This window comes from Salvia hispanica, chromosome 2 (assembly GCF_023119035.1).
Source record: "Salvia hispanica cultivar TCC Black 2014 chromosome 2, UniMelb_Shisp_WGS_1.0, whole genome shotgun sequence".
Classification (NCBI taxonomy): domain Eukaryota; kingdom Viridiplantae; phylum Streptophyta; class Magnoliopsida; order Lamiales; family Lamiaceae; genus Salvia; species Salvia hispanica.
The window spans coordinates 36951089-36962571 of record NC_062966.1 but is presented as its reverse complement, the minus strand read 5'-3'; the positions used below and the strand labels follow the sequence as shown (position 1 = coordinate 36962571).

At 36.8% G+C, this 11483-nt stretch overlaps 1 protein-coding gene across 1 annotated transcript in view; it reads right to left on the bottom strand.

The window, feature by feature from the left end:
* The window catches only part of LOC125206911 (putative callose synthase 8), a 10865-nt gene extending 3364 nt beyond the window's left edge, over nt 1-7501 (bottom strand). The window contains exons 1-34 of the mRNA XM_048106126.1: nt 7154-7501; nt 6752-6852; nt 6475-6599; nt 6300-6381; nt 6091-6195; nt 5875-5994; nt 5696-5779; nt 5509-5600; nt 5315-5441; nt 5088-5225; nt 4933-5009; nt 4700-4859; nt 4502-4627; nt 3965-4411; nt 3725-3777; nt 3576-3636; nt 3376-3457; nt 3242-3291; nt 3064-3150; nt 2845-2979; nt 2682-2776; nt 2489-2579; nt 2248-2408; nt 2031-2154; nt 1851-1945; nt 1615-1753; nt 1387-1538; nt 1208-1314; nt 1000-1122; nt 849-917; nt 601-769; nt 411-522; nt 220-339; nt 22-137 (exon numbers count right to left, since the gene is read on the bottom strand). Coding sequence (XP_047962083.1) covers nt 22-137; nt 220-339; nt 411-522; nt 601-769; nt 849-917; nt 1000-1122; nt 1208-1314; nt 1387-1538; nt 1615-1753; nt 1851-1945; nt 2031-2154; nt 2248-2408; nt 2489-2579; nt 2682-2776; nt 2845-2979; nt 3064-3150; nt 3242-3291; nt 3376-3457; nt 3576-3636; nt 3725-3777; nt 3965-4411; nt 4502-4627; nt 4700-4859; nt 4933-5009; nt 5088-5225; nt 5315-5441; nt 5509-5600; nt 5696-5779; nt 5875-5994; nt 6091-6195; nt 6300-6381; nt 6475-6599; nt 6752-6852; nt 7154-7466 — 4238 coding nt within the window. The 5' untranslated portion in view covers nt 7467-7501. The remainder of the gene's footprint in view (nt 1-21; nt 138-219; nt 340-410; nt 523-600; nt 770-848; nt 918-999; nt 1123-1207; nt 1315-1386; nt 1539-1614; nt 1754-1850; nt 1946-2030; nt 2155-2247; nt 2409-2488; nt 2580-2681; nt 2777-2844; nt 2980-3063; nt 3151-3241; nt 3292-3375; nt 3458-3575; nt 3637-3724; nt 3778-3964; nt 4412-4501; nt 4628-4699; nt 4860-4932; nt 5010-5087; nt 5226-5314; nt 5442-5508; nt 5601-5695; nt 5780-5874; nt 5995-6090; nt 6196-6299; nt 6382-6474; nt 6600-6751; nt 6853-7153) is intronic.
* Nucleotides 7502-11483: the final 3982 nt, after the last annotated feature.

The following is an 11483-nucleotide window of genomic DNA, read 5'->3' as shown; positions in this document are numbered from 1 at the left end:
AGTAAAATATGATCGTCTAACCTTCCGGTAAATATGTGCTCTCTCATGCCAATGATAGTCGGAGGGCTCCTTCTTTGAGGCCGTAGAAACTCTTGCAGTAGATTCCTCATCTTGAGAGCTTCTTCAAGATAGTTATCCTGTCAAAAAAAACCTAATCACAATGATATCACAAAGGAGAAGAAAGGTGAAGGCGAAGAAGAAGAAGAAGCTAAGGCTTACTTGGTTCATATCAATGGCTTGAAGAGCTTCACCGCGTGTGAAAATGATAGCATGGTTTTGATTCTCAGGTTTCCCTTCCCCAATGTTTGGAGATCCGGGAAGCTTTATCCGGTAGATTTCCTACACGACAGTTCAATTAGGATAACTAGAGAAGAAATCACACAAAATGAAGGTGTGAGTGTAAACTATACCTGATCAAAACCATTAACAGCTTTGACAAGGATAGAAGAATAGACTTTGGGAGGCCCATCCACCTCAAAGTTTTCCTTCTCCTCGACATAAGCCACGCGCAACGAGGGATGCCTACAACCATTTCATGCTCATTACATCAGTTTCAAGAAGTTGTATACTAATCCAAAGATTTCCCAGAATCCAACTGACCTTATCAGCAGCTCAAGAATGTCTTGAGCCTGAGGGTCACCCGAGGCCTTCTGTGCTCCAAACATTTGACATGAAACAACGTGACTGAATTTCACGTCTACTAATGCATCAAGCTGCGCTGATAAAGTGTCGTTCGCCCTATCAATCGCTTCATAGCTTTGAAGAATATCTGGATGTATATAATTTCCCATAAATGTAGCTCACAGATAGATAGAAATTAGTCTGAAATAATAGTCCGAGAAACAAACCCTCGTGCTCAGACATCTCAAGAAAAGCTTGCAACTTCAGTGCTTTTCTGTAATACATCATTCCTCGGACTGTAAGAAAAAGAACATTAGAATCAGATGGAAGCACGAATTCTTAACCAAAAACAGTAGTTCAGTCTTGGAAGTTACTCACCAGTCCTACTTAGAGTCTGGCCTCGAAACGAAGCCCAGTCTCTTAGTTCTTCCTCATTCACATCCTCACTCATGTCATCTTCATTTTCACTTCCCATGCGCTCCAGAAAATTTTCCCACTCGTCTGAGTGAAAAATCGGAAAGCAGAGATGTTGAGACTAGAAAGAACCTTTTCTTCTTCATTTTTTTTAAATTTCACAAAAGCTAACCTGGAAATATCTTTTGCATATAAAATCCAATGGAAACTCCTTCTTTGCTGGAGTGAAGCTCTCTACTCGAAAACTTGACTTGTTCCATAAAATATGGAGTCAAAACACTGCCATTGCAAAAACTTTCATCAGCACAAATTTATGGTTTACTTGAAATACCGAATAGAAAGAAATGGCACCTGAATGACAACATATTACGAACTTTTGGAGCTCTAGGCATATTCATAAACAGAGAAGTAACGAAAAATGATATTCGCCTTCGAGCTTCCAGGTTTGAAGGTATGTACATAGCTGTATCTTTGACAGTAAGCAGCAAACGAAAGCGCTTAACCTGTCATCCAATGTTTTCAGTTAGTTAGGTGAATGTCCCGCGATCTTGTTCACTAGCTAAGACGAGTTCAGATTACCTTTGCCATTAAAGGGCCAGAATCCGGTAAAGGGAAATGGATAGCATGCAATGAAGCAAATAATTCTGGATCAGGAGGATCGAAGAATTCAGTTCTGACTCCCTCTTGCTGCTGTTCTTGTTCGAACAATTCCATCGTTCTAATGCATAGACAATGAAAGCAAAATTTCAAATCATGAGTGAAAAACAGAAGGAAATGGTAACAAGAAATTTAGAGTAAGATTTTAGTTTAGCAACCTGGAGCCATTTATGAACAAATCATTTGTTACAAGCTCAAGAATGTCTTGGAGCGTCTTCACAACTCTGTAACGATGATCTTCTTCGCCTTCAACCTAAATTGACGCGCTAAAATTTCCATGAAGGTACACATAATGAAGGAAAGTACTTGATCAGAGATATATCCGGCTTAGAACTCACCAGTAGCTTGATCAATTTAGTGCAAAGAGCAAGCAAAGTCGGCAACTCACTCATGCGGAGGTCCTCAAGAAGTGATCTTTTTCCAATGCTTTCTTCGATTTCATCAATCACACCAAATACCACTCTGAAAGGCATATATGTTGACTGAAGTATAACGATGAATTCGAAGAAATATCACAGTTTTGAAAATGAGGATGATTGGAAAATCATAGTCTACCTTCTCTCCATGTCGCCTACCACGAGGATATCTAAGATCTCTTTAAGCGAGTCGTAACATTCAACTACAACCATGTGCATGTATTTGTCCCTTTTGATCTTTTTCAGGAGACTGTTGTATGTTCCAACAAAATCTCTAGCAATGCTAAGAGCTGTTGAGAACTGAAAACAAAAACAGCTTTCTTAAACTTATGATCAACACAGATCAAGAAAGGAGTTCGAGTCTCACACTCGATCATTACCTTATTTGCTAAGAGGAAAACAGGCCAACGGACATTATTGTTTTCATTAAGCAATTCTGATGAAAGAGGTATTTTCATCAAATCCATTTCCCTGCATCCAGTGATATATAATACTGTTGTTATTATTTAGCATGATAAGCCAAACTATAAAAAACGAAAAACGAAAGAAAAGACCTGGTGAGCCATATTCAACCTGTTACTAATCAGGTCCTCCTCCCGAAAGCTACTAATGATTTGGTTCCACACAAGAGCAAACTTGAGAACTCCTCCCTTCTTTTTCTCTAAACCCTGAAACGAGCCGGTTAGATAGTAGCATTTACGAAGTTTTTTCATTTTTAGAAAAACGAGGAAAGTACCTTTAGAAAGCCTGGCTGGCAGAGCCACATTCTGATTCCGTCTTTGTTGTCTTTAGCCGGGGGCGGTAGAAGCCAGTCATTGAATGCCAAGTGCAAATTATCGAATTTACTCCTCAGCATGCCTTGTGTACGAATCTGTTTGATTGAGAAAGGCCTCGGAAGTTTAGCATTACGCATACATAATCGAAGAAATGACAGTAGATGAAGAGATCAACTTACTTCACCAAGATGGTGGAGAATCCCGAAAACTCCACCAAAGGCAGAGCAGTAAACAGAATACCATATTTGTATATCCATGAAATACACCTGCACACATTGGCCATACATAATAGATAACATTAAAGATTTAATATTCATCGTGATGAATTGAAGCACTGGTGTTTCTGCAGATGCTTACGAGGATAATAGGCGACCAGATAGCTGCTATGGCGCCAGCGTTGCTCTTCACTAATATCAGCAAAAAAAAAGTATGAAAATTGAACTTATCCTGCTTATTTCTGTACGGTCCATGAAAAGCATTGCACGACTTACCTTTAGGAAAAAGCTCGTGCCAGTCGTAGTTCTTGACCCCGATCCTCATGATCTGCCTCGTTGGTTGTATGAGAGGTTTTATCTGCAAAAGGGAAAAAGTATATTGAAGATAGAAGCATTACAAACAACAGATAAAAGGATCTTTGGTAGAAATGGCCTAAGGCCGACGAGAAGTAAGCCGGGGATGATTAGATTATTACCTCAAATATGTAGCTGAATGTGAATTTGCTTAGTAGTAGCAGCACCCAAAAAAAAGTGTACCTAAACCATAAAGAGAGAAATTTATAAAAAATCATAAAAAAAATCACATTAACCAAAACAAAATCAGAGCAAAGATTTGAGAAAGTACTTAAGCACTGATACTTGGCTTTCTTGCATTCCTCTTCCGATGTATAATCTAGGCTACAAGAGGCAAACCATTCAAAAGTGTCACCCGAGATTATATATTTTTGTACAATAGAAGATTATAAATAAAAACACATCAACATCTTTTAGTACAATGAAGAGAATCAGTAGTCTGTGAAAGAAAGATTGAACAGCTTTTCAAAACTCAAATATTATGTGGATGAAAAAAATCCGAAAGTCTTACCTGCGCCAGCCAAGAGAAAACTGTGCATATTCGAGTATTCGATGTCTCAATATATCTTCCCACTGCAGGCACAAGAAAGAGGACCATGTTGACTCCGTTGGTAATCAGATAGAATGCAACTGCTATCATGTAGGAAGAGTAGCACCAATCGCCGAGCCAGCTCCCTTCTTGAGCAGAATAACACTTATATTTTCTCCTAGAGGTCGAATAGTATATAGGGAGGATAATTGTCCATATCATTGCCCCTAGTATCTTGAGCAAATCTTTACGATGGCGATTATGATCCATCGTGCATCTAGCTTTCCATGTGAAGACAACGTCAAGGATGGCATGGATGAATTTAAGGACTGCTGATGTGATGAAGATGCTCATAACGTCCTCAAGCACGGATGCTTCAAAAAATTGTATCGGAGATTCTAGATCATGGGATGCCACTATGATCATTGCCTAAACAGAATTTTACAGTGAAAAAAAAAATTAAGATAATGTAGTTTTTTTTCAGGAAACAAAAAAAGATGCTGGTTGATTCAGAACTACCTGAAGGGATAAAATAAGGAAGCTCCACATTCTATCAAAGCTTCTAAAAATCTGCCAAAACGAACGGATTTCAACAAAATTCGTCTTCCCTAACCACTGTGGCTCCTTCACTTCTTCTACAGGTTCCTGAGGATCACCAATAACATGAATATGGAGAAGTCGGTATAGTAACAAATTCAATGTTAGAAGCCGGCTTACTCCCATCTCTTCGTCTTCATCAATGTTGATTCTCTCTTCTTCAGGAGTCTTGTCTGGTGTTCTGAGTTTCTTCTTCTTTTTTCTACTATTTGAAGGGTTTGTGTAAAAGAAATCATGATCCAGATGCATCGGCCAACCTATCTCGAAGCAATCGGAAGACCTGAAATTTAATCAGCAAAGTTTTCACATGAACAAGATGGTGAATGAGTAGCACCAACCATGTATTTTCTTACCAGAAAAATTCATTCAAGTCATCATAGTTCCTCCATGTCGAGTGATCTGTCGTCCCGTTTCTGTTTTTCATAGCTTCCTTCAGTAAATTGGTGGAAAATTAGAAATATGCAGATACGAGGATGTACGAGTTTAACCAGTCTAGGATTCAAAGTACCTCCCATATAACCGTGTATATTGGTGAAACAACATGTCTAAGGAAAGACTCGTGTCCTTCTCCATACACGGGCTTCACTAGTTCTCCGGTTTCTATACTCACTGCACCACTCAACATACCATGCAACTCACTGGCCATCTGCCAGAGAATGCAAGTTAAATTAAGCCATCCATCTTCAGCCATCAACGGGGGAGCAAGTGACAGATAGAATTACGCGATCAACTTACATGGTGAAATAAGTAACAGAGACATTCCGGCATGAACCTTAAGTTTGCTGCTTCTCCCCATATCAAGCAATAAAGCGCAACGTACAAAAGTTTATACTGTTGGGCTTGCTGTTTCAAGTATGGCAACCTGAATAACGAAATGTTGTAAGAAATGGTGTCGCTAACAAAGAAAAAATGTTAGGTTCTATGCTGACCTGATGTTACTTTTTCGGTTAAGAAACTTGCACCACTCTGTGTAGTTTTTGAAGAATTTCTTCATTAGCTCATCCACAGCTCCTTCCCCTAACTATTAACCAAAATTAAGTCATTTCTCATAGATTGGAGAAGAGAAAAAAAAAAAAAAAAGTTGTTCCGAAATAAAATGCTAGATTAAAGGAACACCTTTGCTTGTTTATGAGAGTGACGAACATGAGCATTAGCAAGTAGAAGGATCAAATGCTCCCTCTGGTTGGCTACGTTTCCATTCTAGCGAAAGTCGACAACAAGGACAAGTTATAACGAGAAAAGGCAAAACTGCTTCATAGTTTCTTGGACAGCATCACAAAAACAAAACAAGGCACCTGAAATGAGAAGCAGAACTGAAGCCAGTCGAGCATATCCATATCCGGCATGCGCCTCTGAAACTCATCCAAGAAAGGCAAGCCATGGACATTTCTTACAGCAGCTATCGCATATTTGATCTGTGGAATTCTATATTCTGTCAAAACTCGACGTAGGAGCTAGACAATCGAGCTACATCTAAGTGGTCGTCAAAACAACTTATCATGGCATCTAACCTCAGGAAGTTGCCTTATAGGTTGACGAGCACCTCCTTGATCAAGAGGGAGAATGTTATAAGGCACGTAGAATTCAGATCTCGAATGATCATTCTCAGCAAGTGCCTAGTCACGAAGAAATATACTACTATTAGTATGCATTGAGACCATACAAAGGCATTAAATCATCGAGTGAATGGAAAGGGAAAAGATGGCGAACGCAAGAAAACCTGTGTGCCTGCTGCTGAAGTAACTGTGCTCAGCACTTCAAATAGAACAGATGCAATCGCACGAGCTTTCTGCAACTTTTCCCTGACACAAGGAACGATACCAATACACGTGCTGTGAGTATATATGAATGATTCTGTCGATGAATGATGTAGACTACAAGAGCTGTGTCATCACCTAATTTCCAAAGTATATTCTCCGGCACCATGCTTGATGATGTAGTCTTTGTACTGTCTATATACACGCCATAGTTCTCTTAGATCACTCTTCTCCTTCCTTTTCCTAATTGTGACTTCTTCATCCTGAGAAATGAAGATTGATGCAACTTTCACACAAAAGGCTCATTTAAGCAGTCATACGAAACCGAAACAGAGGAGTTCAACCAAGACTTGAGAAATTGAAAAGAAATCTAAGAATCTGCCCACTTAAGTATCCCTTTTCAGCTTCAGTGTACCTGCTCAAGCCGCTGAAGAAGAGAAGTTTTGAATTGCCGAACCCCTCGCCCACTTGAGTTCCTGTCCAAGTTATGCGCGACTTCAAAGGCGTGAAAACGGCCTGGACAAAACCTCAATCAGTCACTTTCATCACATATACAAATATCCTTGCATTGTCTTTCCCCTGCCTTTTGCCAGAATTTGATCATTGTAAAATGTTGTCACATTATACATATATATGTATCACTGATCTTCTAAATTATGAAAAAAGAAACACTAGTATTCAATCAACCAAAAACTCACAAAAATACCAAGTCATAGATCATTAATGCCTAACTCAAAAACAACATAAAAAACACACACAAAAAAGGACTCATCATGACACAATCTTCTGAAACTACACATACGAAAGCTCAACTCACATAAATAAGCAACCCGAGGCTCGTCAACCTCAATCAAGTTAGCGACACGGAGAAATCTTTGGATCTCAGAAACCAAAGTGACAGGCAACTTCTCACTGTCAAAGGGCTCAGTGACATGATCACGCCCCATAGTGAGGGATCTCGTGAAGGGACGCGAATCATCTCTAGTGTAACCTCTTCTGCTTGTGCTGGTGCTGGTGCTAGCTTGATTTCGATCATCGTTTATGGGGTCTACAGCAATAATCTCTGACATTTTGAGGGTGTGAAGAGGGAGAGTGAGGCTGCATGGAGCAGAAAAGTATATATATATCATGGAATCTTAAGTGTATATGCATGATTTGCCTTGTTTATTATATTTTCTATTTGTTTTTTTGGCTTTCTCCACCATATTGCTTTATAGGGTGTGATCTTTTTCACTTTTGCTTTTCTGAATTTAGGAAATTGCTGTGTGTGTTTGAGTTGGACTTGAAACAAAATTTGGGATGAAATTCTTTTGAACCTATAAAAAATAAAATGTAGTCAAATAGAAAAAAGTAACAAAAAGATTAAGCTAAATAGTACTCCACAATAGGCTGATTAAACCAATTTTGTAGGTTAGTTTTGTTAAGGTAAATATTTTTAGGACATGCATGCACAAAATGGAGTATAGATCTCAGATCTTACAGCATGGTAAGAAATGTAAATTATTGTCAAAAAGCTACTTTTTTTATACTAATACTTCTGAAAAGTGAGTATGATTGTGGTTTTCCAGCTGATTAATTAGGATTATTGAATGACAGAAGCAGCAAAATTCACCAAACCAAAACTGTGGTGAAAGCTTTTACTTATCTTTTTGTGTCATTGAAGCACTTTTCTTTATCTTGATGAACATATACAATTTTTTATTGTAATAACTCATAAATGAGTAATAGGAAGGCAGTTTCATGGTTGTTATACAATTGATGAGTGGTTTGTGGGTCTATCAAGAATCAACTTTAGTTTGCAAAAGTTAAAATGGGACTCAAAATTATTGGTTTCTTTAAACCTTGAAATACAAAAGGTTATACCTTGTCAAAAGCAAAGCAGCATATACATGGAGAAAAAGTTGGCACACTCTTTTTAGCAAATTTTCTTCCTTGGCCTCTAAGATTAACATATCAAAGACTCACAGGTTAAGTTTCTCCATGGTTGGCCTAACAATTAAGAAAATATCCCTTTCTCTATCTCTATCTCACACACACACACATATAAATAATTAATTATTAGTTTGTGGTTTATACTTCAAAACAATTTTATAGAACATATAAATTTTAAGTTTCATTAGATTAAGTTTTAATACATTCCAAATAAAAATATTGATCATACAGAAGGAGATACATATTGCTGCTTAAGTTTAGCTAGTTTCTGTAACTAAGATTTTATCTATTTTTGTTGCTTTTCCTCACATTAAGATTCTTCTTCTCTATGTATATCAAACAGTTGAACTTAAAAACAGCTGATAATATGTTTTCCACATTGTTTGAGTTTCATATTCACCAAGATTTACATTAAATAAACATTCTAAAAAGAAGACAAAGTTCCATTACTTGTTATAGAGTTCAAGGGCAAGTAAGTAATTCCAGATACATTATACTTTTAGATTTAATTTATTTTGATATAAAATTAGTATCATTGTGAAACTAATATACATGAATTTATTATTCAAATCTATCTTTTAGAGAAAAAGAAACTCCACAAAGGCACACCAATCATGCAGAAAAATATTCTGCTTCTGATCTTTGTTACTGATTAGTTGAGATTTCTAAAGATGCCATCTTGATTTTGCTTTTATCAGCACCCATGTGAATACTCATCTCTCTTTTCATAATGCAAATGAATGATTGAATTAATTAACAACTCATTCATGCCATACAATTCAGATTAATCATTAATGTGAGTATTTAATAAAACTGAGCACAAGCTTATAAAGTGAAAAATACTCATAGAAAAGAATTAGGCCATGAAAGTCCTTCTCTACTGAGATAGAATTCTATTTCATCTTTGATCCAAATACAAATAAAGAAGAAAAATGATCATTTTGTGCATTTTTTTCCAAACTAAAAACATAGAAAACTATACATGCCTATTGCCACAAACCAATGTAGCCATCCTCTTCCATAGTCATCCCATCACAAACTTGTGAGTAATCCTCTAAGCCACTATGCTCAACCATGTTTCGACTGACAAAATATCCGGTGATCTCGTAGCTAGGACAAGAATAGTCCATCTCCATATCCATCCACTCAAAATCTTGATTATGATGATGAGATATGGAGCTGCAGCATTCCACTTCTTCAGAGAGACACTCCTCCGAAGAGCCTTCGTCCGAGAAGTATGTCTCGGAACACGAATCATGATTCGTGATCTCGGGCTCAAGTGACTCCATCATGGCTCTCAGAACCTGATCATCTCCTTCTTCCACTAGTGAGTCTTCAAGAAAAGACACAACAAGTGAGGTGTTGATGTTTATTAACTCATCAAGATTGAAATCATCAAGACAGAATTCAGCATTGGCCATATTGTGGAAAAGGGATTTTTAATCAAGGATATATTGAAAGATTTAAAGATAGAGAGGGTGATTAGAAATGTCACACTTTGTTTGATTCTATCTCTATGCTGAGTAAGCTATTTATAGGGTAATTTTATGTGACAACTAGCCAACTACTATTGGCTTTAATGCATGTGCAATTGTTTCAACTAAAAATCATGTTATTATTGAAAGTGAATCAATTATGAATCTTGAATGATTTGAGTTGAAGCATTGCCATGTGGAGGTGATCCTACCATTCATGTACCTCTGCAATAGAAATTAATTTTATGTATGGTTATTGAAGATTTCAATTAATTATAATTGGTCACATTGTCATGAAATTTCCCAACATTGTGCTCATTATTGCCGTATAACAATCTGATTTAGAGGGCGGTGTCGGCAGCCGAGATCAAAATTAACATAATTAATCATGTCATTAGTTAATTAAGCCCAGATTCTTTGTATAACAAGATTAAATAAATATAGCGATTCTTTCCACGTATGATCCTAGATACATTTGGAGATTAGAGATGAATCATCAACTTTTGCACTTGGCACATTCATGCATGATTTTTAAAGATAAAAATCTCGAAGCCTCTCGGGCTCACCCAGATATTGTGTATCTGAAATTGTAATTTTTACATGATTTTGAAAGTTGGAAAATTAATTATATATCATTCTTTAATATTTGCTTTTTTGCAATAGCATATTCTCAATTGAATCATAATAAGATTACCTGTATTTAGTGTTTCAAAAGATATTGCCTTTATTTAGCCGATAATTAAACGACATCGTTTTAGGATTAAATATTTCTAAAATTTGTTTAATTAGGACACTGCAGTTTATAAATTTAAATGAACTCTTTGGTCTTTTTTAGTAACCCAAAAAAAATACTAGTACAAACACAATATTCTATTCTGATTAGATTTCACCACACATATGATATATGTACATGGGCTATTTCTAAGGGAATGGTGGGCTTTGTTTGACATGACGCACCTGGTAAGCCCTTTTCTCTTTTTCTTTGTGGTTTTTCCAAAGGTGTACCGAACCCGCCTTTTGGCGGAATCCGACTAATCCTGCTCGACCGGGCTTGCGGATTAAGGCCGAAAGTCTCCCAGCGTATCTTTATATTCTTTACTCTTTTTTTATGTATTTTATTTTTCTTACTTTCTTTAGTTTGTTTCCATTTTTAATTTATTTCTTTTCTTTAAATTTTTTTTATTTTTATTTTTTCGTAATTCATTTGAATGAAGGATAAAAACTAGCTAATCACTATCGCAATTTCTCTACATGTATACATATTTTCAGTAACATATTATATGCAAATCAAACATGTAATTATGTTAAATTTTTTTTTCAATTTTCATGTATACTTATTGAGTATGCTAGCTAATCAAGGGAGAAAAACTGAAAAATTCCACAAGCCAATGTATTATCACAGAAATGAATTGAGCTGTCAATATCATCAAAACACAATGGATTTCTGCAGTTTTTTCAACCAAAACATACAAACAAAACTATCTATGCCTATTGACTATTGCCACAAACCAATGAAGCCATCCTCTTCAATGTCCATCCCATTACAAACTTGTGAATAATCATCCAACCCTCCAACATCAACCATGTCTCCTGTGATACAGCTGATAAAATACCCGGTCGCCTCGTAGCTTGGACAAGCATAATCCATCTCCACATCAATCCATTCAAAATCTTGTTGATGAAGATGATGATGAGATGAGGAGCTGCAGCACTCAAGCTGATCATCGGCTTCTTCAGAGA